At 42.1% G+C, this 26549-nt stretch overlaps 2 protein-coding genes across 3 annotated transcripts in view; one reads left to right on the forward strand and one right to left on the reverse strand.

Moving 5' to 3' along the window:
- csmd1a (CUB and Sushi multiple domains 1a) overlaps positions 1–26549 on the forward strand; it is a 152612-nt gene that overhangs the window by 15624 nt on the left and 110439 nt on the right. For both annotated transcript variants that reach the window (XM_070551618.1, XM_070551619.1), the window contains exon 2: positions 9819–10041. In XM_070551618.1, the coding sequence (XP_070407719.1) occupies positions 9819–10041 (223 nt within the window). The remainder of the gene's footprint in view (positions 1–9818; positions 10042–26549) is intronic.
- The window catches only part of LOC139070041 (uncharacterized), a 46533-nt gene continuing 35458 nt past the window's right edge, over positions 15475–26549 (reverse strand). The window contains exons 22-23 of the mRNA XM_070551617.1: positions 22831–22917; positions 15475–22103 (exon numbers count right to left, since the gene is read on the reverse strand). Coding sequence (XP_070407718.1) covers positions 21886–22103; positions 22831–22917 — 305 coding nt within the window. The 3' untranslated portion in view covers positions 15475–21885. The remainder of the gene's footprint in view (positions 22104–22830; positions 22918–26549) is intronic.

The following is a 26549-nucleotide window of genomic DNA, read 5'->3' on the forward strand; positions in this document are numbered from 1 at the left end:
GAAGATCACGTTCTGATGAAGCCAACAGGACCACATCATCTGCAAAAAGCAGAGACCTGATCCTCAGGCCTCCAAACGGATGCCCTCCACACCTTGGCTGCACATAGAAATCCTGTCCATAAAGGTTATGAACAGAATCTGTGACAAAGGGCAGCCTTGGCGGAGTCCAACTCTCACTGGGAACGAGCCCGACTTACTGCCGGCAATGCGGACCAAGCTCTGACACCGGTCATACAGGGTCCTATCAGCCCGTATTAGAGGGCCTGGCACCCCATACTCCCAGAGTACCCCCCACAGGACGCTTCCGAGGGACGTGGTCAAACGCCTTCTCCAAATCCAAAAAACACATGTAGACTGGTTGGGCAAATTCCAACGCAACCCCTAGGATCCCCCTTAGGGTATAGAGCTGGTCCAGTGTTCCACAGCCAGGACAAAAACCACCTCCTGAATCTGAGGTTCAACAATCCGATGGACCCTCCTCTCCAGAACCTCTGAATAGACCTTACCAGGAAGGCTCAGGAGTGTGATCCCCCTGTAGTTGGAACACACCCTGCAGTCCCCCTTTTTAAATAAGGGGACCACCACCCCGGTCTGCCAGTCCAGTGGGACTGCCCCTGATGTCCACGCGATATTGCAGAGCCGCGTCAGCCAACACAGCCCCTCAACATCCAGTGCCTTAAGGAACTCCGGGCGGATCTCATCCACCCCTGGAGCCTTGCCACAGAGGAGTTTTTTAACCACCTCTGTGACCTCAGCACCAGAGATTCGAGAGGGCAACCTAAAGTCCCCAGACTCTGCCTCCTCACTGGAAGACGTGTCGGTGGGATTGAGGAGGTCTTCGAAGTATTCTGCTCACCGATCCACAACATCCTGAGTAGAGGTCAGCAGCACACCGTCCCCACTGTAGATAGTGTTGGTAGCGCACTGCTTTCCCCCCTGAGGCGCCGGATGGTGGACCAGAATCTCCTCGAAGCCGTATGGAAGTCTTGCTCCATGGTCTCACCGAACTCCTCCGATGCCCAGATTTTCGCATTGGCGACCACCCGAGCCGCGTTCTGCTTGGACTGCCGGTACCCGTCAGCTGCCTCTGGAGTCCCACAGGCCAAATAGACCTGATAGGACTCTTTCTTCAGCTTGACAGCATCCCTAACCGCCGGTGTCCACCAGCGGGTTCGGGGGTTGCCACCATGACAGGATCTGATGATCCTGCGACCACAGCTCTGGTCAGCTACCTCAAAAATGGAGGCACGGAATAGGGTCCATTCAGACTCAATGTCCCCCGCCTTCCCCGGAACATTTTGGAAGTTCTGTCAGAGGTGGGAATTGAAGCTCCTTCTGACAGGAGACTCTGCCAGACGTTCCCAGCAGACCCTTGCGATTTGTTTGGGCCTGCCTGGTCTGACCGCCATCCTCCCCCACTATCTGAGCCAACTCACTACCAGGTAGTGGTCAGTTGACAGCTCTGCCCCTCTTTACCTGAGTGTCCAAGACATGCGGCCGCAGGTCAGACAAAACAACAACAAAGTCGATCATCGAGCTGCGGCCTAAGGTATCCTGTTGCCAAGAGCACATATGGACAGTTTTATGTCTGAACATGGTATTCATTATGGACAATCCATGACTGGCACAGAAGTCCAATAACAAAACACCACTCAAATTCAGATCAGGGGGGCCGTTCCTCCCAACCACACCTCTCCAGGTCTCACTGTCGTTGCCCACATGAGCATTAAAGTCCCCCCAGCAGAACGAGGGAGTCACCGGAAGGAGCGCTTTCCAGCACCCCCTCCAAGGTCTCCAAAAAGGGTGGGTAGTCTGAACTGTAGTTTGGTGCATAAGCACAGACCACAGTCAGAACCCGTCCCCCCCACACGTAGGCGGAGGGAGGCTACCCTCTCATTCACTGGGGTAAACCCCAATGTACAGGCACCAAGATGGGGGGGGGGGGGGGGGGCAACTAGAATGCCCACCCCTGCTCGGTGCCTCTCAGTGGGAGCAACTCCAGAGTGGTAGAAAGTCCAACCCCTCTTAAGGAAACTGGTTCCAGAGCCAGAGCCATGCATTGAGGTGAGTCCGACTTTATCTAGTCAGAACCTCTCAACCTCACACACCAACTCAGGCTCCTTCCCCACCAGAGAGATGATATCCCACGTGCCACGAGCCATCTTCTGTAGCCGAAGATCAGACCGCCAAGGTCCCCGTCCTCGACTACCACCCGTCACACACTGCACCCGACCCCTTTGGCCCCTCCCACGAGTGGTGAGCCCATGGGAAGGGGGACCCACGTTTCCTCTTCAGGCTGTGCCCGGCCGGGCTCCATGGGTGAAAGCCTGTCCACCAGGCACTCGCTAACGTGCCCCACCTCCAGGCCTGGCTCCGGAGGGGGGCCCCGGTGACCCACATCCGGACAAGGAACACAGTTTCCATTTATATAACTCATCATAAGAGGTCTTCGGGCTGCTCTTTGTCTGATCCCTCACCTAGGGCCTGTTTGCCATGGGTAACCCTACCAGATGCACAGAGCCTCAGACCTCCTAGGGCCATTAAGACACTCAAACCCCTCTACCACGGTAAGGTGGCAGCCCAGGGAGAGGGCTACTTTTTCCAAATACCAAAAACTCCATATTACAGTGAAATGTGTTCACCTACTCATCAATTTATTGTGTATGACTCATGCTTGCTCATCATCTAGAATCCTCTGGTTCTCTTAGGTGTGTTCTTGCTGTGTCGTGGTTCTAATTCCATGCTGTCGTTCTTTTTAAAACACAGAAACAGTTTTGTTTACCTGTTTTGTCGCTACGTTTCGCCGGCGGCTGCAGGCTTCTTCAGGCTGACGCTGATGGTGGCACGTCACTTCCTTCCTTCCTTAAAGAAGCAATCGAGATAAGGAGACGTGGATGTGGGACCATGAACAGGGACGACGGAGTGTACACGTTAGACCGCGCATGGGACTGCATCGTCGGAGAGGGGAGAGCGGGCAGTAGAGGGCGACAACGTCCTCTGCTGCCCGCGGATAAACGGAGAAGGAAGTGATGTGCCACCATCAGCGTCAGCCTGAAGAAGCCTGCAGCCGCCGGCGAAATGTAGCAACAAAACAGGTAAACAAATCTGTTTCTGTGTTTTGAAAAGAACGACAGCATGGAATCCTCTGGTTCTGATTTGCAACAGGCAACAGCCGAGAAAGTTGTGAAACGGGAGTGAGAGTCGCTCCTTTTATTTAATAAAATGTAGCACAGTAACCAGATTTAACTGTTTAGATGTCCTTCTTACTTCATTGTTACAAAATGCACCTTTAAATTTCAGACTAGATAAGACAAAGATCACTTTTTCCCAACTTTGAAGATTAAACTCCCGGCTAGCCACATGTAGGGACTGGGTGTTAGTAATTACAGTCCTGGAGTTTCATTAATTAAGCTTGTTTACGTATACAAAACGGGGTCTGAAAACTGTATAACTGACTTTCTGCACCAACTTTGTGTTTAATAAAGAAATACTTGACAGAAAAATGTGGCAACTTTAAGCAAATTTTGACCCTGGCATTGGACCATTTCAGAGCCGGGGAACCTGACAGCATAGCCGGTGATTTGTGAGATGTCTAATTTAGGACACATTTTCAGACCTGTAGACCCTCGCACGTTCACACACACACACACACACACACACACACACACACACACACACACACACACACACACACACACGCACGCACGCACGCACGCACACACACACACACTGCTCAGTAGGTGGATATGACAAAGAAACAGCAGCACACTAGAACTCCTGTCCACCTTCTTAGCCAATAGCAGTGGCTGGTTCAAATTCAGTGTAGTGCACTTTTAAATTGAAGGATACAATACACAATAAAAGTTCTGCTTTTGGGTTTATACAATTTCTGTCTGGCCACCTACGCCCTCCAAACATCGTTGCCGCTCACCTTTAGTTTAGTCTTTTTTTCCATAACAGCCCCACCTACCACTAATCACTGATAGTTTATTGTAGCACTGTTTATTGTAATTCTGTTAGTTTTCTAGCTTTAACCCTCCCACTGTCCTAATGGGTGTGACCGCGCAAGGAAAGTTGACCATTGAGCAGGGTTGATGGTTTATCCCTTGGGTCCATGTGGCAGGGGTGAGGAGTGAGCACCACCTCACCCCTGCCACGTGGACCTCGCCTTGAAAAGGCAGAGCTGAAACCCCAAAGAGCCGTGTGACACGTGAGTGTCCAGGTGAGTGAAAGCAGGGTGGATGACACAGACTGGTTATTCCTGTGTGCACGCTGCAGTAGGTCCACACAGATGTCAGCCGAGTCCAGAGGACATATCAGCCACACTACCATGAAGCCAAGATTCTAATTCAAAGAACAGTTCTTCATACCTACTGACTCATCAATCATTCATAGCTCTGTGGTTTGTTTTCCACCCCTAATAAAACGAATAGCAGTCAACGACTGCTTTCCTCTCCTCCTGTATATAATCGTTACTCCTTTATGGCTCATCACAAATCTGCAATGAATGGCTGACAACACATTCTCGTGTTGAGCTCCAACCATCCTTTCAGAAAACCTTTGTAATGTGAGAAAACACTGTCTTACATTTTGTGCCATGTAAGTAAAGCTATAATAACTAATTTAACCGGAGACACACTTCTTAAGTCTGGAAGATGAAATATTAGTGAAAATGATTGGTTTTTCAGTCTTGTTTTATTGTTGTGCAGCAGTGCGGCTCTTTAATGGTTTCTCTCTGCAGGAGGAGAGTTCACCTGCTGAATTAAGCTAGAGACACCACCAGGCCAACCACACGTATAAATACGCATCTTCTCGACAACAAACAGACACATGTCTACAGCTCAGACTAACACACCCCCGCAGATGTCTCATCAGAGTGGGAGGGAACAGGCATTTCCCCTGCCTTTGTTTGGTTATCCTCAGCAAGCATAACAATCTGTTATCAGCCGGTGGTCTGTGTGCACAACCCCATGTGTTTGTGGAACAGCTGGATCCATTCTCAGACCACCTGGCCTCACGCTGAGCTCTCTGTCTCTGTCGCACCTCACCACTTCTGCCTAAATTTCAGAACCAAATTTTCCCTGCAGCATCATGTTAGTTTGGTTTCTAATCAAAATTTACGGACGTTGCTGCTGCTGCACAATCATAGGACAGGAATGAAAGAAAGCCCAGAGATTGTGTTTCACATTTGAAGTGATGATAGAGGTCAGAGCGGGCGGCCGAGCGGTCATGGTGGCATTCTAAACGACTCAGGAGAGGTGAAATAAATTCAGCATATATTGTCTCTTTCATATGAGAGGATATTTTATCTCCGTTTTGCTGTGAATGGACAACACAAATGTTTACATTATTCTGTTTTTAGAAACAGCTTTTATAGAGCTGACAGTGCTTAATATATTACAAGCTTGCATAATTCACAGCAGTGAGGGAAGGGGGAAACTAAATCCGGATTGCTTGGAAGGAAACAGAATGTGGGAAGAAACGGCTGGGAGGCACGGTTGCTGTGTTGGGGAGGACAAAGAAATAAAAACCCTGGAAACAATTGTTTCCTGATGATTTTCTTTATCTCTTTGGGTTGGCAGGGAGCTGAAACAGGCTGATAGAGTTTAAGCAACAGGAAAGAAAAGCAGCTGAGAGAGGGATGACGTACAGTAAAACAAAGAAACAGATCCGAGGAGAGGAAATCTGAATCTTTGAGATGAGAGTTTGTTCTGTTATCCTGCAAACATCGAGATTAAAGCTGCAAAAGCTTTCTACAGGAGTATCACCAGGATGGTAACATGTTCCAGGTGATGATGCAGCTGTAAAGGCTCTGTTCACTAGACTCATCAGAGCTTTACAAGGTTTTCGTCCAAGTCCGGATCACTTCACGTTAACGTTACCCCACCATGTTTAACCGCTCCTACAAAACGGTGTGGCCACATCGTTGATTAGCTTTGTACTCACGACTATGTTTCGCTGATTAAATCATGTTTCTGGTTTATACATATTTTACTGGCTGCTCTGACAGCCTCGCTCTAAAGCACATCAAGAATTGGTCGTAACCGTCCCGCTTCAGCTTTTAAAAAAGGAGCCGCAGTAATTTAGCATAACCACGTAGGTTAGCAAAGTTCACGAGAGATAAGAGGGTTGTACTATGAAGCCAGAGTAATGGATTAGCTCGCTCTGCTAGCCTGAAGACAGATTTTTCAATGTTTCATCACCATGGTAACTTCAGTAGCTCCAGGAGGAGATTCCGGTTTGGATGAAATGTTTTCTAAGGAGCTCTTCTGATTATATTCTCCTGCTGTTGGGACAGGGCTGAGCTTCAATACCATAAAACTTACTGTATCCATGCAACTACATTGTGGATTATGGGTGACAATCTTCAACACTTCTGTCTAGAAACAAAGTCAGAGAGGGAATTGCTCTCTTGGTCTGTGGCTTTACTAAGCATGTTGGTAAAAACTTGAAAAAGTAGAATATTACATGATTTACTCATCTAAATGAGGAAGTACATCCTGGCTGCTTTTGTGTGTTTGTTGTTTTAAACCAGTGGTGTCAAAAATCTGGCCTGCGGGGTATTTGCGGCCATCACAATGCTTTTTGAGGCCTGTGACTGGCAGCATGAACTCTTACAGCAAAAAATACTTAAAACTATTTTTTAAAAGTATTTTTACTAATACAAGGCCTCTTTTTAAAACGGAACGAGTGCCGAACTAAACCAAGTCTCTTCATGTATTTTCATGGCAAACTGGATCAAAAGCATTTTCTGATTTTAGATGGAAAGCAAACTGTGTCCTCAATGCTGAAAATACTCTAAAATGTATTTTCTCTAAAACCTACCTACAACACACAGAGCCAGGTGTCTCTCTTATGTACAGAGTTTACCGATAGTTGTGTGGGGGTGGAACCACTGGACCAGCCATTAGCTCAGTCCTCTTGGTTTAACATCTATTTCTTCAAACAGAGGCTGTTCAAAAACACACAAATAACTAAATGATTCCTTGTTAGAGACCAGTCCCATGTATATTCTAGTTTTCCTTCCCTAATTACCACATACCAGATAACAAATGTCAAATGAGCCCTTCTTAAATCAATAAAGAAAACTGTTGAAAATAGTCCATTAAGAAAATCTGGTTTACTTTTCAAATAAAACCCTTGCTTTTGGAAGTTGAATGATGTTTAAAGGTTTTTTAGAGTTAGGGTGTTTTGCTTTGCTGTTCTGTGATGCTGTTCACCATGATTACATTCTTTGCATGGTGTTGCTGGAAGTAATCACAATTTAGACATGCGACAAGCCTAAGCCAGAATGAATGTCAGAGCAGGAGCTCGTTACCAGACTTCTGTTTGTAGTTGAGGAAAGAGGAGCTATCTGAAGAGGTGATGACGCAGGCTTTAGAGAGCTTCTGTATCAGTCCCTGCTTAGTTGGGCTTTTTGTAATTAATTCCTTTTTTTAACAGAAAACAGCAGCAAATATTTCTTAAAATACACAATTGGTTTCTTTTTCTCCATTTTGAAAGTTTCTTTGTAAGAACGTAAACATATCATTGGGAAAAATAGCAACAGTGTGCCTGGTTAAGGCCATTCGATTCGCAGCTGAGTGATCTGCATGGTTAGCTTTTCTACCTCCCATACTCCAGTGTGTGTGTGTGTGTGTGTGTGTGTGTGTGTGTGTGTGTGTGTGTGTGTGTGCATGTGTTAGCATGTGTGTTTGGCTAACCCTGTGCTAAACATCCTTTACCTACAGAGTGTGAAAAGCTAATTACACTAGGAGTAAATTGTGCAGGGGAAGCCATGCATCTTAATTAAGCTGGGATTTCATTAGACAACGTGCAGGATAGACTCAAATAAAATAGGGCACACTGTTACACAGTGACGCAGTGAATACAAGAGCATGCCGGTGCAAAGGTGGCTGTATAATAGATGAGAATATCTGTGGGAACAAAAGCTGTCTGTGTACAGTAATGTGAACATATATTTGCCCCCTCTTATATATATATATATATATATATATATATATATATATATATATATATATATATGAGGGGGCGAACTGTGAGTTCTGGGTGTAAAGAGTTTGGTCTGCTATAACTAGAGAGTTGATCATTTATAGAACCACATCAGACGCAATCTCGCTGTTTCTGCGTACCCTTTCTGAGACTCTCTTTTGGATCCGAGATGTCGGGGGGTCAGGTGACCCCAAGGTACCGAAGTTTGTAGAAGAACCGCAGTACGACCAGGTCAGTCCAGAGTCTTCTACAGGTCACAACAAACAGGTGGACTCGTTTTGCATCTCAAAAGGTTGGATTCTTATGGAGTCGAGGCTGTCAGCTTTGCAGAGTGCAAAAAGGTTTTGACTGTATGTCAGAGAGATGTTTCAAAGAGGCTGATTCCAGATTGGCCACTCCGGAATCTCAGCTGGAAAAAAACTCAACTCGGCTCAATGAACTTCAACGAACTGAATAACTCGGGAAGTGATCTAAGTTTTATTGTTCCTATGTTATGATTTTATGGCAAATCACAACATGCCATGAGGGTTTTACCAAGCAAACCTCAGAACACTCCTCCTTCAGATAAAAGCTGCTTTGATTTGTGGATAAGAAAACTTTAGGTGCAGTGACGTTAACTTTAGCCTTGTGATATGCACGTGTGTATGAGTGTGTGAACTTGTCAAGTCACGTACGCTGATTATCAGACAAATAGATATTGCATGGACATTCATTTTAGCCATATTAATTTAGGCACAGATTAATCAAAACATTTCATTTAACATCTTGTTCATTCATTACATGATTATTTAAGTATTTCATTTAACCATATTGTTCATTTCACTTCATCATTATTTTAACACTTCATTATTTATAAAAGTTCATCCTTTTGCTCTGTGGAGCAAAGCAGTCTGAGAGAAGAGGAAGCTTGAAGAGAGACCTTGGTGAAGCATGATGCTGACAATCTAAGTGTCAACACGCACTGTAGAATCTTCGTGCAGCTTGGCAGATCAAAGGCACCAGATGCAGACTTACGTCTCCATATGACCGGCTACTGCAGAGGTCAAACTGTAGATGAAAAATGGACCATTTCTGGACGCTAAATATATATATTGTTTCACCTCAGTTTGTTTGGTGACCTGAGATATTTAAATGTGACAAAAAAGTAGGAACACAGAATTTGAGCTGTGACATGTGCAGATCTCCATCGTCACCACCCTGCTTGGCCCAAAAACGGAGACTTGTCAGCGACTGTTTGAGTTTCCGACACGTAAAAGGTATTAACTTGTCTGAATGTGTCGAGGGGCCAGAAGTCATCCTGAGGTACTGTGCATTACTAGGTTGTGTGCTTGCTGCTTCTCCCTGGAGCTCTATGACCTTCTGGGATAAACAAGAAGAAAAGCACAGCAATGGTGCATTTCAACCTTTGTGTCTGATAAAAACAGTTCGCCAGCAAACGTCCACAATTATGCATCTTCCTCCCATTATTACAGCAGCAGGTGTTCTCATTTCCTTTTTATTTGAAGCAAAACAGAAAACGTACGAGGAAATGCTAAACTTGGCTCGCTGTCAGCTGGTTGCCAGATTTCCTTCACAGCTTCTGCCAGCTGAGAGCAAAGTGGATCTTCCAAACTATTTGTTCCCGGTTAAGGAAGTGTTGCACCTGAACTTTAGCGGGGTGTGTGTGGTTGTTACAATAAATCTTTTTTTGCACAACTTTGGCACATGGATGTTTCAAGTTTTCATTCACTTCATTTATTAAAGCTTTGACACTGAAATGTATCAACCCTAACCCTTTTAAAGGTATCATTCAGTAATAACATGATGCTCTGTCTCTGTCTCTCCAGGTTTTATCCATACATGTGGAGGCACGTTAAAAGGAAGGAATGGGACGATAGAAAGCCCTGGGTTTCCATATGGATATCCAAATGGAGCGAACTGTACCTGGGTGATTGTTGCCGAGGAGGGCAACAGGATTCATATAGTTTTTCAATCTTTCGCAGTGGAGGAGGAATATGACTTTTTATCTTTGTATGACGGGCATCCACACCCGGCTAACTTCAGGACGAGGTAAGGGGCATCAGTGATCACTGGTGATGGAAAGGTCAACTTCAATGCTGACATGACAGAGGCTGTTTATTCTTGTCAGGGAGGTGTCGGGCCAGCTCTGCTCAAACGGTGGAGCTGCATTACAGTTTTTTTCAATTGCTAAAACTCAAAAAGCAAAAACGAGGCACAATTTTCACAACTTCTACTTCTGTTCCCAATCGTTTGACTCAATTTATCACTACTTAAGATTTCCTTATCATATTAGAACTCTGATTTTCCTCCTTTACACTCTGATGTCAATTTCACATTACCTTGCTGTCAAAACACAGCACATAATTTTCAGGTTTACACACACTTCTCACATAAATTCTCAAAGCTTCAATCAACAACACACAACTATTCAAATCTCTAAACTTTCGGGTCTGGTGAGCAATTTGCAATTAGCGACTGCAGCATAACGGTAAGTTTCCACAAGGCTACCCAGGTGTATGAGTGATTTCAGGACCACCCACGGTTTTTCATTTTATACCTTCCACCTTATTCCCCCTTCCTCAATCCCACTGGGGAGTTTTTCTCAGCCTGGAGGTGGAAGGTGTATGAAAGGAATCCACAGAGCCAGGTCCCACTGCTTCAAGCCATGGAGGACTCTTGTAGAGATGTGGCCTTTGAGGCCTGTCAGGGCTTCATGAGGCACTCGAGTCGGTACTTCCAGTGTTGTTTGGACCAGGAGGACATCGCCTGTGATGTTGACAAGGCCCTCTGGCCAGACAGAGACCGGAGGCATGATGCCCCATGATTATGCTTGAATGGGGGGGGTTAACTGCAAAAATAAAATGTTTTGTCTCAAAATGTGTGTGATGTCTAATGTTTGTCTCAGAGAAAAGTGGGCACTGTCATACAGTCAGTGTGTAATTCATTGTGTTCTATTTAGACAATTGTGATTTCAGTTTTGCTCTTCAGTGTTCTTTCCATGCTTGGTAGTGTTCACCCAAAGACTACTTGTGTTTAAGCAATGAATGGTATGTGTGTGTCATGTGAAAATGTGGCAGTGTTTACCAAATGAAAACACGTGTTCCATTTTGGGAACATGGCAGGGTTTTGTTGCAAAGGGAAGCCACGGTTTAAGAATTTGTGTGTTATGTTTGGGGTTTTGTGTGTGCAGTTTAGAAAGAAATGTACAGTTTTGAAAAACGTGTTTTAGCAATAAAAAAAAACTGTAAGATTCTCGTCTGGATTTCACATGTGAAAAGCTTTATGTTGTGTTTTACCGTGCAACTTTAATACAAGCGTAGAAATAAAAACTCTCTTTCATGTCAAATTCGCTTTAAAATGCCAGTTTTTTTATTCCAGTGCAGAAAATCCACCAGTCGGAACACTTTTAGCTAAATTCTCCACATTATTTCTGAAGGAGCATGTTGCGTTGGCCTCAGCGGTGCTTTTGGATCAGCTCTTCTTTTCAAACACTGCAGCAGAAGACAGAGGTGGAGACAACAGGAGCATCAAGCAAAATGATTTCCACTTGTTTGCTTTAGTCACTGAACAGGCAAACAACTGTTTACTCAGCATGGCTCTAGATTCTTAGTCAAGTTGACATTCAATCGATGTGGGATTGTTGGTGCTTTGCATTTTCATATTGTTTTGTGTCAGTATTTGTCTGGAGAAGAACTTTTCTGCAAATCTGTGTTTGGTTTTGAAACTAAACTAAAGCTGAGCACAGGCCATGAGTACATCTAATAATTGTGATGTGCAGGTGGTAATCCAGGATTCTTGTCACAGAAAGTGGTTTAATCTCTGAGCATGAGGTATAAATATTATCACCTGATTGAGTGTGCCATTTCAAAACATTAGTCTATAAGGTTTTAGTAAAGGTTTACTAAATAAATGTTTAGATGATTTGTATTTTTTCTGAAACCTTCCCAATACTACAGCTCGTAAACAACCTGCTGCAGCCCGCTGTGGCTAGTGCTAACAACAAGCTAACAATGAGCCACGTGATACTAAAAAATCCACATTGTTGGACAATAATATTTTTGCTTACAAGTCCAGTGGCAACAAAGCCAGGTCACCATCAGTCTGTGTTGTCATAGCCTCATATAGCACCCTCAAACTAGGGTAGGCCAATGTTCACTCTGGTTTTAGCTCTTTGCTTCGCCTCCAAAGACATAACGCTCTGACTTTTACTTCCAGGCTCCATCATGATGCCACCACAAAGCAGACATTTTTTCTTCTTCATCTTGTGTTTTTTATTGATGGCCGGCGACCTGAAAAAGCTAACTGCTAACCTTTAAATTAGCTACTGGCACAGAAAATAGCTAACAGCTGTTAAGCAGGTGAAGAGCACCCCTTAGGACACCTACCCGCTGATTTAAGATTTTGATTTATCCTGGAGGTTCAGATTCAGCTAATTCATCCCTGACGTGCTACTACAAACACAGAGAAGCATGCAAGTAACACTTTGAAAAGTAGGAATAAAAACAACTAAAAAAACAGAATATTTAATCAAATTTCAGAATGAATTTAAAAATATGGAAATAAAACTTGGAAAATCTGTTCATGCTGATAGCGATGGTGCTCGATCAACAGGGAAAGGACACTTAGTTCAAACTGGCCCACCACCAGTTAAGCTGAATATTACTATATTTTATATATGTATCATAAGATTCTGATCACAAAGTTAATTTTCAGTGGGAAGGATGAATGTTTTCTGTTTACATTCATAAAAAAAGCAAACATTAAAAACATTTTCACAGCGATTGCAGCCTGTCCTCAGATGTTTTACCCATCTGTTTTTTCTAAATGTTTCTGGTGAGATTCCATCCCATTCTTCCTGCTTCAACTAGGCTGGTTTGATGGAGTCTTCCTCTGTACCAAACAATAAACCCCAAAGCTCAGAGGGGTTCAGATCTGGAGACGGTGTCAGAATTCTTCTTCTTTTATTAATGTTGACACATGTTAGCAGTGTGTTTCGGGTCAATATTCTGTTGCAGCTAGAAAATGGCCCCAATCAAGTGCTGTCCACGGGGTATGGCACAAGGCTGTGATAGCCTTCTCTCCTCAAGAGCTTGTTTCACCGCCTACAAAGGCTACAAAACCATCACAACTACACCCTTTAAGTTTTTCGTCATGTCAAAACAAAGAAAATATATCTGCAAATATTTTACGATATTTTATTTTTAGAAACCACTTGTAATTTATAAGGATTCTGTGATGTAACATTCTGTATTCATTTCTTTACATTCAAGCCTGATTTTTAGTAATGTTTTGACCCAAAGTTGGAGCTGAAGGTGTAGGCAAAAGCAACAGCAGCCTGCAGGTAGCTACAGTCCCGAAAGGTTCAATAAAATTAACACTAATGACCAGGAACCAGCAACACCGGATCTGGCAATGAACTGAGAAACAGAGAATGCTGAACATTGGGCGGATTGATTACTGAATCAGCACCAGGTGAGGGATTAGGAGCTGATTAGCCGAGGGAAGATCCATAAACAGGAAATGCAAGGAACCAGATTACTCAAAATAGCAAGACAGACTACAATGATAGTAATGATAATGACCAGCAAATAAATGAAAATACAGAAAATAAGAGGACCACTCTGAACCCTGAACCTGTTTTACATTTTTTGTCTTCAAGCCTCCTTAATCAGTACCCCACAGTTCATAAATAAACACCATCTACCGACTGAGAAACGTGAATCTGAAACATTTCAAAGGCTCCGTTTTCAAAGAAGACATCTTGTCTGCATTCAGAAGCACGTTCCTCCATCGGAGGGTCAGCGTGAGGTCCAGCGGTTCGCTGTGAGACACACAGAGAAACTGTCAGATGATTTCTCTTGGTCTATTTATGCAGCTCAGCCTCGGTGGAAGTGGGCTGCGGCCACTTGGTGATACAGCAGAGGATATATAACAAAGAGTGGCAATGACGGGAAACAAGTCAAGAGTTGAATCATTGTTGATGCTTTACTGTAGCAGCTGCATCACTTTAGATACTTGAAAGATGATGTTGCATAATGCTGTTTGAAGGACAGCCTTGCACACGGCCTGTCAGCACGCGGGTTCAGTCTGCATCACTTTGCTTCGACACACAGATCTCCGGACCTCCTTCTGCTTGTTGTCTACTGGTGGTTTAAGGACCAATCATGAATACGAATGGTGGCAGAAATAATGACTAAATAAACAGATGAATGTTGGAGGGTCAATGCCACATTTTCTGTCTTCTTGTTTATATTGCACATTTGAGAAGCTGATAAAAGATGGACCCCAATAAGAAGTCACACCTCAGGCCTTTTAGATGAACTCATCATCAATATCATTTCTGCTGTTTTAGTGGCAGTCATGTTTATTTGTTTAGTTTCAGATCAGAATGCAACACAAACAACCAACAAGGCAACACTTGAACTCACAACATTTATGGTCAACACAGAGAGAAGAAATGCTCCCAGTTTTCAAAAGCTGATAATTAGATGCGTGTTTGAAGTTAGTTTTAAATACACTCATGAGTCCCTAATATAGACTAGATAACTCTGCTAAAAACAAGCCCTTGTGTGTTAAAGTTAAAACATCAGGGTGACCCTTTTTAAGAAGCACTGTCATTTACATTATGACAGTAAAAGTTTTTCACATTTAATCATTATACCAAAAGTATTTTAAAGTAACTTCTTGTCACCACATTTATTTAGCAGAACACAATCAGCCAAAACCTAATCTGTGAAGGTGAATGTATTCATCAGGACCGTCAGTCGACCATAAATGTTCATCTTAACCATTCGCATGAATTCCATAGTTAAATCACAATTTATCACAATAATGATTCTAAATCTACCAAAGTTTATATTTTCCAGGTTTTGTTGGTATTAATCAACTTGTTAATGTGATAATAGCACGTTATCATTGACAACCCTACTCTCTCTCTGTATATGTATACATAACCTACGTCTGAAAAATGCCCCACTGGAGAAAAAAGCTCTTTTCATTTTGGTAACACAGACTTTCCTTAAATTCTAACAATCCTCATGCAGAAGTACCATTTTACTTGAAACGTAGCATCATATTTAGATTGTCAATGCGGGTGTTGTGTGCACATCTTCTGTACGCTCAGTTTGTGTATTTTGCCAACTTGCTTTGCTTTGTTCTTTTAGAACACAGAAAAAAAAGTTGATCTTTACCATACTAACGATTTGGCTAATTACTATAGAAATGAGCCGTAACAGACTACCGCACAAGGGAAAACCATATTATGGGCTGGGACAAAACAAGGATCATAAACACTGAGCAACAAAAATAAAAAAGATGGATTAAAGAAGCCATGGAAATAAGGAGATGTGGACACAGAACCATGAACAGAGACGATGGAGACTACACGTTAGATCACGCATGGGGCTGTGTCGTCGACGAGGAGGGCAGCAGAGGGTGAAGTCGTCCTCTGCTGCCCACAGCTAAACGGAGAAGGAAGTGACGCCACCAGCATCGGTGCAGCTCTGATGATGGCTATAGTAATTAGCCGAAATGTTAACAAAATAAGGTGAAGATCAACTCTCATTTCCCGTGTTTTAAAAGAACCAAGAAAAACAAGGGTGCGTAGTCACATGCCTCCACCCTAGTCCTCAGGGTCCACTGTCCTGCACTTTTTTTTATGATTTTCAGCTTCTGCAAGCCATATTTTGATGATTTAATCACCCCTCTAACAAGCCATCCCTTCTGCAGAATCCCGTTTAAGACTATTTCATTTAATGCAGGAGAGGCTGAGGCTGCAAAACCTCTGAAAGATGCAGCATAGCAGGCCCTGAGGAGCAGGGATGGGGACCTATGGAGTGCTGTTTGTTTATGCAGTAAAAGTGACCAATGAGTTCAGGCTTTTTTAGTGTTTTAAAATGAAGAGACGGTATAAACATCCCAGTGCAGCGCACCAGCCGTGTAAATGACAGGATGTCTGTTTTTTCAGCGTTACTCCACTTCTGTCTGTCGTATGACTCAAAGATGAAAAGCAAACATGTTGTCTGTGATAGATGAGTACAGATCGAATAAATGTGTGGAACTAATTGCTATTGCTTTCATGGCAGTTTTACTGAGTAGTTTATCTAATGAGTAAACACAGATTCACCTTTAAGACTCAAAACGGCCTCAGAAAACCAACAATGTCCGCTTTAATCTTTAGTTTGGATTAATAATATTTTATTTAAATACCTGAAAAAGCTGCTAGACCTCTACTTTCAAAGGCTAAAGCACTTTGATGTATCATCTTTAATGTTTTGTCATGTTTAAATAGAGTGTTTAAATTAAAATACATTTTAGTAACGCTTTATAATAAGGGAGCCTTTATTAACATTGTGCATTATTAAGTATTAGTAAACTATTGAATAAAGGATAAACAACTGCTTAATATTAATGCTATTTTAAAGGTTGCATTACTAAGTAGAAACAATAGTACTAACTGTCACTATGGTAGCCATTAAAACCAGTTAGTTTGGTCCCTGATAACATTTTTACGAACGTTTATGGAGGTATTTTTGGTGAGCTTCCAGGCTCGGGGGTCTTTCTAGTACAACTTCTGCAAATAATTATTTCTCCCATGAAAAAAATCCCAAGAGTTAATTTCCAGTGTGTTTCCCCGGCTATTTCACTTGGTCAAAGAAGATTCAGCACACAGTGTACTGTCCTACCCATCCCAACTAGTTCTGAGAGCCTCATATTCCCATATGGTGACATCTGAAGTAGTTCCTGTTTGGATTAATCTTCCCTTGTTCTGTTTCTCTTGACTTGTGTTTCGTTGGCAGAGTGTGTTTTCACATGAAAGGAAGGAAAAGGTGATCATAAAGGTGGACATCCTTGTTCTCAGCATCTGCCTTCCACTCAATTCTCAGGACATTTATAAACAGAAACCTTGATCAACATCAAATAACCCTTTAATATACCATACCATACCATACCGTACCGTACTGTACCATACCGTGATGTGATGTGACGTGACGTGACATGACGTGGCGTGATGCGATGTGACGCAATGTAACATAACATACCAAAACATGACACGACACGACATAACATTGTTATTTTCAACAACACAAGCAGAAACAGTCACATAGGTCATAAAAACAATTAAAAAGAACAATAAAGAAAATCCAAGCACATACGGTGGAACCACAGTATACTAATCTACAGATTTTAAATTGAACATCTGTATTAATGCTGTTAATTAATTAATTGCTGAGGCAGAAATTCAGAGGAGAACAAGACAAAAGCAATAATACATTTTTAACATGATGGACCTGATTAGTGTGTCTCCCTATTGATATACGTATTCTCTTTGCTCCGTCCCCCCATGACTCTCACTAAGAGCTGCTCTTACATTAAGTTTAATCCCTCATGCCTGGGAATGGCTGGATGAAGCACTCGTTACTGTGTTGAGATGATATACAGAGAACAGAGGAGAGTGTTGCCGTAACAACGCCTCCTAATCCAGTGTTTCAGAGCAATGATCACATTCACATTATGCTGCTTTTGTTTTTAAAGCATGTGCTGTAGTGAATGTTTATTATTATTATTATTATTATTATTATTATTATTATTATTATTATTATTATTATTATTATTATCATTATTATTATTATTATTATATTACCTTCCTATAGGACTGAGCAATATCAAATGATTAATAATAGTAATCAATAAAATGATTCCCAATGATAAAGATTTGGCATTTGACAAAATGAAGATGATCTCTGACAAGAAACTTCTAGATGATTCCAGATTGATTTGCGTTTTTTGTTTTAATGTTTATTTAGTGTGTTTTTCACGCATTTCTAATTTGAAAACCAATGCATGACTTTTTTTACACCTCCAGATGCACCAGAAAATCAGAATGAGCCAATACTGAGCATAATTGCTTTATAATGAGCTAATCTGAAATGCAAAAACCTGTTTTATTTACTTTTTAAAATTTTCTAGCACACTTTTGCCAAGCAACAATTTCATGTCTGAAATTATTGCCATAAACCCACCAAGTAGTAACGCTCGGTTGCAACAATAAATCATTTGAAGAGATGTTTTTACTCCCAGAATCATAATTCTGAAGGTAATTAGAAATTGGGGAAAGTGATATTGTCTCATTGAGATTTATTTTATTAGGCCAACATTTATGTTGGCATGTCAGGGCTGCACAGGAATCTAAAGTTGGTCACCAAAACCATAACAGGTGACTCTCTATTTACAATCAGAAAACCTTAATGCCACATTTATAGAAAAAAGGAATGTATCTTAGTGATTTGGTTCTAAACAAACAATTTAAATAAATACTAAGCTATGTAAATATTCAAAAAAGGTGTAGAAAATATGCTAAAGTATAGGAAAAAAATTCAAACAGCTGACTGTAAATATGCATGATGTGGAAACTGCACCAATACGGTTGGAATTATTTAGCTATTAAAGTCATGCTGCTGCTGTTTGAGCCATGAGAGCCAGAATAAATGCTGAATCTGCATTTATGTTTCAAATATGACTGATTGGAATCAATATGTTGCTCTTCTAGCTGCAGCGTTGCATTGCTTAAATGTAACTGGTGCAGTAGAGAAGCCCAGCAGATAAGAGGTCAGTTTTTATTTTTAGAGCAATAATTGTGTTAAGTGAAGCATTAGACTGCAGACACTTATAGCCCACGTTGTTTCATTGTGATATTCACATCTAAACACCTAAATAAACTTAAAGTCTGCAAATATTCCTGCTTGTAGAGGAATTGATTCAGACAATCTGACGACTCGAAAATGACTTTTTTTGTGTTACTTGTGTTTTCAGCTGTTTTACTCCATAGATTAAGCCTGCCAACCTGTCTGTGTGGCGGGAACTCACAGTGGCTCCAACTCCGTTACCGTTGATCATACACCAAAAGCTGCTGACATCTTGTTAGTTAATGCAGTCCTGCTGAGCTCATAGGTTCACCAGTCTGCATCTAATTTAAGGAGCAAATGAAGTAGAACAACAAAAGAACAAAAAAGGAACGAAGATCTCATTGGAAATCTTTTCTCTGTTCATACACATAATTATAAAGAGGTGGGAACTTGGGTGGATCTCATCATATTGATGAGCTGCTCATGCTCATCCCCCTGGTTGGATAAACAATCATACTCAGAAAGAAAAATATGCTAAATATGAACAGTGTTAGGTGGCTTACTCCATTATGTTTAGCCAAAAACTACAACCGACTGTATGTGATCGATGATAGATTATTAATATTAATATGTATTGTTTTCTGTGATAGCTCACAGCACTCATTCAGGACAGAGTGCACGTACCCGAATAAGCACTTTTTCATGCATTTTTTCGCAGTCTGCCATACTGATTCAAATTCAATTGAAATTCAAAGATACTTTATTAATCCCAGGGGGAAATTAGAGTTTCAGTGCACACAATTCTGAGATCAGACAAACATACATAGACATAGACACATGACAAGAATTGGTGACTGTGGTCATTCGCAACCGGAGTTGCACTACTTTAATAGAGATCAGAGGGTTTATATTTGAGGATTGGGTCAGGTGGAGGAAAAAAAAGGCACTTCAGAGTTACCCTCCACAGGGAGGACAGCTTTGCTATGCAAAAAACACCTCAGACAGAAATGTAACAGACTTCAGACATTACACAACATAATTCAATTCAATTGAATTCAATTCAATTTTATTTATATAGCGCCAAATCACGACAAGAGTCATCTCAAGGCACTTCACATAATAAACATTCCAATTCAGGTCAGTTCATTAAGCCAATCAGAAAAAAAATGTTTACTATATAAGGAACCCAGCAAATTGCATCAAGTTTACAGCAATCCTCATACTGAGCAAGCAGGTAGCAACTGTGGAGAGGAAAACTCCCTTTTAACAGGAAGAAACCTCCAGAGGATCCTGGCTCAGTATAAGCAGCCATCCACCACAACTCACTGGGGATCGAGAAGACAGAGCTGACACACACACACACACACACACACACACACACACACGCATTATAGCGTAACTCGCATGTGGGGCCCGAACTTTTTTCCCCCAGTTGCAGGGTCCAACCCTTCTAGTGGTACTAGAACGCTGAAAAAAATCAGGCAAGTCCCAAAAAAAATCTTGATGCCAAAAATCACTTTCAATAAGCAAAACTTTAAACTTTTTATAAAAAAGGATTTTAGCTAGTTATGGGGCCCGGTTTCTTACATTCCAGCTTTGTGAGGTCCACTTTACACACACGTTTTTTACTCCGTCGTGGGGCCTTTGTATACATTAAAATGTTTTCTGATCTAAATGGGGATTTCTATCAAAATTTTCATTAAGTTAAACCAATACAAACATGCATGTATACACATGTTATAATTTAGTGGGAAAAAACATTTATACATCGTGTTATTACACTTTTTTTAGTATTTTATGGGGCTTTTTATGAAAATTTCCAATCTTTTAGTTTAAAATAGGATTTCTGTCAAAATTATGTTTAAGTTAAACCCATACAAACATTCATCTATCCCGATTTTATAATTTAGTTCAAGAAAACCTTTAAAGTTTTAGTGTTATGAATCATTGTATCCATTCAGCCATCAATTTCCTTCCGGTTATTCCATCTGGTTAAATAAACTGTACATTTTAAAATGATCTTGTCCCTTTTCCCCTGCTGACCTATTTTCTTCTGTTAATTAGGTCATAATGGTGTTTATTTGAACGGAATACCATTTGGTAGAAAGTACTAACCATAGCTTTTCCTGAGTTTAGGAAAAGGATTACAAATGTAGCCATAGAAAAGATGACCTTTGTTATGCATTTTTTTATACTTTAAGATGTTAAGTGTGGTTCACTTGTATAAATAATATTTTTGCAGTGGTCTCTAGTTAGGAATGAATGCCTTGTAAGTTGTACTCTGGGTACAAAAAGTCCTGGTGCACCTATTTCAAAGTCTAGAAGATTGTCAGATCAGGTCAAGATGGGTGAGTCCATGAACATTAAGTGACAGTTTGACGTAGATCTGTCAGGCTTTTCTAATCCTAGTTTCATCGTCTATTTTCTATCAGAAGCTAATGCAGGACATAGGTGTAGGAGACTATTTTCATGCTCAGCCTGCATGAAACTGACCGATTATTCAGAAATAATCAATGAAAACATTTTTCACTGAACCAAATATTTAATGGAAAAAAGCACAGTTTTAAAAGACTGAATGTGCCATTCAAAGATTTTTTTCCTTCTTTTATTCAGAAGACATTCAGAATAGAAAAACTTGAATAAAAAAAGTTCTAGAATAACCAATAAGGTTTCAAACCCTTTAAAACTGAACATGTCTTTTAACTAATTTGCATAACTGCACTTGTCTATTAATACAAGTTTCTAAAATGAAAATAAAAACATATTCTGGAAGAAACTGAACTGTATTTCCTTTTTCCTTTGTGACGGTTAAGTAGAAATGAAATGTTTTTGTAGTGATGCACGAGTCAGAGAGCGACTGTGGGGGAAGGAGGAGCAGGAGGAGCCGCAAGATCAGCATCATGTGTGCACAGAGTCTCAGCTGGAGCAGATGAGTAACCAATGGCCTCTTCCTATATACAAGGGAAAAAGCTCCTGCACTACAAGCAAAACAGGTATTATGTTATACGTAAATAACTTAAGTGGTGTGCGGTGGGTGTTGTGTTGAGGCAGCACTGTCTGCTACGTTGAGTGCCAATGTAGGCATCTCCTCCTCCAGCTCCTACATGTAGGAAGAGACATCCAGTTACTCATTTGCTCCAGCCAAGGGTTCGTGCACGCAACGCTGATATTGTGGCCCCGCTTGCTCCTCCCTCTCCAGCAGTTGTGCTCCAACTGGTGCTTTGCCAGAAACATTTCATTTCTAACTGACTGGTGACCCACTAGTGTTTTACTCATTTTTTCTCCTCATGCAAGTGATTCTGTTTTTCACATAATATTTCACAGCTCTCCAATCTCTGGTCCCCAGAGCTTCAGGTTCTGCAGCGATGCACCTTTCACACTCTGCCTTACCCGGGACCTGGTTTGTCATTATGCATTTCCTTAAATGTCTGTTTACTGCATTACATTCCTCTGAAGTCCAGCTTCTTTTGGCAGCCATTTCTTTACCTAAGGACATAAAAAAAATTCTGTAGCTTTACAAAATAGCTTTGATAAACCATTTTTAATGACTGTAACTACAACAAACTAAAAAACTCCAGCTTCTGAAAGCTGAGGAATGGCTCATTGACAATAAACAGCCTTTTTGTATCCCCTGGTGGAGAAAAACCAGAGGTGAGGAGAGAAACCAAAGTGTAGAGAAAAATGTAACCAAAAATTGTGCGAGAAATGTTTTCTCAGGTGGTAAAACAACTACCTAGATACCAATAGTTTTGAGACTGAAGGCCAACAACTATGGGGGGGGGGGGGGGGGGGAGCAACTGTTCAAGAAAATGCTGGTAATTAAACATGACAGCGAGTCACCACACCAAATCTGTCATAATATAACTTTATTCATACTTTTGGAATTTACTTTACAAATCAAAGCAATGTTGATCATTTTAATCATGCTAATTAGTCATTTTAACTCATAAAATAGTTTTGTGTGTGTGTGTGTGTGTGTGTGTGTATTGCAGCACTTTGGTCAGCTTTTTTTTAAACGCGCTAAACAAATAAATTTGGTATGGTATAGAGAGCATGATGCTTAAGTCGTGTGGGTTTAGTTAGCAGGAAATGTGAAGGAATGAATACACTGATGCAGTTTTAATGTTTGAACTATGCAAAAACAGTGGTGATAAATCTGGATACTGAAAAGTAGAAAGCTTACTGCCCCCGAATGAGGGCTACTCTAGCTCACCTCTCTTTTTGGGCAACTTCTCTTTACACTGGCCGCTAGATGTAGGAACACAAGAAGTCGGTTGGTTGTCTTCTGGCATCAGCAGTGCTGAAATTAGCACAGAAAAGAAAACAAGTTAAACTTGTCTATTTTGAGACAGCAAATAATCTGCAGTGGCCAAGAAAAACAAAAAAAGCTTTACATATTTACACTGTCCCAAATACAGCCGGGTATTTCTGAGCAGTGGGTGTAGCTGTTGCTAGTTTCCCTAATCTACCACCAGTGATTTAAAAAGATGTTGGACACCTTCACCTTGCTGGATGATTACTCACATTGGGCTTTCATGTCATCTCTCTTGTCACTGCTATAAACCTCCCGGATTCTCTAGTCTCAACATCCCACCTCGAGCTCCTTCTGACTGCCTGCTCTGTTGCCCACCTGTCCACCCTTCAGTTACTGCAGTCTTCTGGATTTCCTCTTGCCACACCACTCACTCTGGCAAGACCTCCTCTCTCCCTTCCTTGGGAGCCAACTCAACTCTTAGACTCGTAAACCCTTCTTAACCTTCAAAATGCAACTGCCAATAATACCATAATTAAAGAAACTCTGCTTTCAGACCCACCCCCTTGGACTCTGACCTTCCCCTCCAAGTATCCTGCTTTGTTACTCTTGTTAATAAAAACTCTTACCTCTGTCTCCGTATTGACTTTGTATGTCATGGGTCAGAAAACTTCAACCTACTATTACACTTTTGGAGATTTAACAAAATCTAGAGCCTGATCTTCGCAGTGTTGAGAGATTTGTGGCCGATTCAGAGCACACACGTTTGCTTTGATAAAGCCAATGTGAGAAAGGTTTCTGCCAAAACTAATACAGAGCAGCTGCTAAAATTCCATTATAAAGCAAGGTGCTTGTGTCTGAAGGCCTGCAAACATTAAGGAGTTGGATTCTCCTGAGCTTGCAGTTATGCATAAACTTCTACTCAGCCAGTTCAGAAGGCCACTCCCCCTGGGCTGCCACCTTAACGTGGTAGAGGTGTTTGAGTGTCCCAATGATTCTAGGAGCTAAGATGTCTGAGGCTTTATGCCTCTGGCAGGGTCACCCATGGCAAACAGATCCTAGGGAAGGATAAGACAAAGTGCAGCCCAAAGACCTCTTATGATGAATACTATAAATGGGAACAGCGTTCTCATGCCCAGACGTGGGTCACCGGGGGCCCCGATCTGAAGCCAGGCCTGGAGTTGGGGCAGGCTGGCGAACGCCCGGTGGCCGGGCTTTTACCCATGGAGCCTGGCCGGGCTACATCCCAAAGAGGAGATGTGGGTCCCCCTTTCCATGGGCTCACCACTCGTAGGAGGGGCCAGAGTGGTTGGGTGCAGTGTGGAAAGCCGGGGACCTTGGCGGACTGATCCTCGGCTACAAAAGCTAGCTCTCAACTAGGGATGGGTACCTTTGACATTTGAATCGATCCAGTACTAATTCCCGGTACCTAGGAATCGATACCGGTACTTAACGGTACCAATTTTCGATACTTGCGTGTTTAATATTGTAATTCTCTTTTATAATTAAATATATATTTTTCTCAATATATAACCATATTTGAAAAATATCACGATAAATAACACATAACTGTTTGTATTTTAACATCGTCCTTGTAGTTTTATAAGCTGATAATTAAACTGAAGCAAACATCTTTACTGTGAAATAAATTTACTGCGTATCTTCATTCCTTTTGCAGTCCTTTTTCATTCGATTTTTCCTATTGGGAAGTTAGAATTTCCGAGGAGAAAGCGAACGCACCATTAGCTGATAACAATGGTGGCGATGGAAGCTAATTTATCAAGCTAACGTTATCTTAAACAGTTTATTTAGCTGCTGGAGCAGATTAAAACGATGATGCCTCACACTTAGATCGTTGTTGCTGGTTTCATCTTCTCATAATCACCCGTCGCATTTAGTGAAGCCAAACTTTAGAGCGCGTTCATGTTCTTCTAGTAAGAAATTCGGAGTTCCGAGGAGAAAGCAAACGCACCATTAGCGGAACGGAAGCTAACATATCAAGCTAATGTTATCTTAAACATTTTATTTACCTACAGGAGCAGATTAAGATGAGGATGCCTTAAGCTGGGTGGGCACTGTGCGACATTTTCACTCGCAGCGTTCAGCTTCAGCTCAAACTGTACGACTTCCTCGCAGGGCGGATCTCACGAGCCATGTGCTCACACTGTATGCCTGGTAGCAACACGTCGGACCTAAAATATGGTAAAAATAGCAGTTTTTACACAACACGTCCGACTTTTTTGTCTTGCCTGTTGTCCTTCAGGAGTGCTGCAGGAGGACACACAGGGATTTATGGGGGTTGGATGAGGAAAACAAAAAAAAGTAAATCTGTTTTGTGATCAGTTTAATTTGACATGAACACGACAAACACGCTTTGACAATCCTTGTCATTATGTGCAAAAGACGTGTAGAAATTAAAACGAATAACGTGTGTTAGCAGGCGAGCAGTGTTTATGCATGATTGCGCATGCGCCGTGAGTGGTTCTGACACTTTGTGGGTTGCAGCTGCTCGCAGCGCCGCTTCAACAGTGCGATACCCTCACGAGGGACAAGCAAAATATCAAACACACCAGAAGTCCGTGCAAGCTCAAGATTGCTGATCGGTAGCTGGTCACGTGGTGTTAATCGCCTCTCGTAACCCCCTGTACACTACACGACGCTCAGCGCAAAACTCGCCCCGATCTCGTGGATTCTCGCACGAGTGGAAAATCAGCTCAAAAAAGTGAAAAAAGTCACAGTGTGCGCCCAGCTTTACTTAGATTGTTGTCGCTGGTTTCATCATCACCCAGTTACCCATCACATTTAGTGAAGTGGACCCAAGTTTTGGCATGCGTTCTTTCTACCATGCTGCTCTGTTTACAACTCACTTGCAGCGACCGACGACAACGTCCTTGCGCATGCACAGCTGTCTAGGCAAGTTCTCGTTACGAAGGACGGGTACTGAAACAAGGCACCTTTTCAAATGACGTGAATCTGTGCTCAGTCGGTACTATGGAATTCGGTCAGTACCTTAAAAAGTATCACTACTCTCGACAAGAGGAATGTCACCTCTCTGGTGGGGAAAGAGCCATTGTTGACATGTGGGGTTGAGAGACTCTGACTGGATATTGTTGGACACACCTCAATGCATGGCTCTGGAATCAGTTTCCTCAAGAGGGGTTGGACTCTCTACCACACTGGAGTTACTCCCACTGAAAGGTGCCGAGCAGGGCTGGGCATACTTCTTGCTCCCCATCTTGGTGCCTGTGTGTTGGGGCTTAGCCCGGTAAAGGAGAGGGTAGCCTCTCTCCGCCTTTGTGTGGGGGGGACGGGTCCTGGCTGTGGTTTGTGCTTAAGCACCAACCTACAGCTCAGAATACCCATCCTTTTTGGAGTCCCTGGAGGGGGTACTGGAGAGCGCCCCTTCCAGTGACTCCCTCGTTCTGCTGGGGGACTTCAATGCTCATGTGGGCAACAACAGTGAGACCTGGAGAGGTGTGGTTAGGAGGAATGTTCATCCTGATCTGAATCAGAGTGGTGTTTTGTTATTGAACTTCTGTGCTCGTCATGGATTGTCCATAATGAACACCACCATGTTCAGGCATAAAGGTGTCTCTTGGCACCAGTATACTTTAGATCGCAGCTCAATGACCAATTTTGTTGTCGTCTCATCTGATCTGCGAACGTATGTCTTGGACACT

The sequence above is a fragment of the Nothobranchius furzeri genome, chromosome 5 (assembly GCF_043380555.1).
Source record: "Nothobranchius furzeri strain GRZ-AD chromosome 5, NfurGRZ-RIMD1, whole genome shotgun sequence".
Lineage (NCBI taxonomy): Eukaryota > Metazoa > Chordata > Actinopteri > Cyprinodontiformes > Nothobranchiidae > Nothobranchius > Nothobranchius furzeri.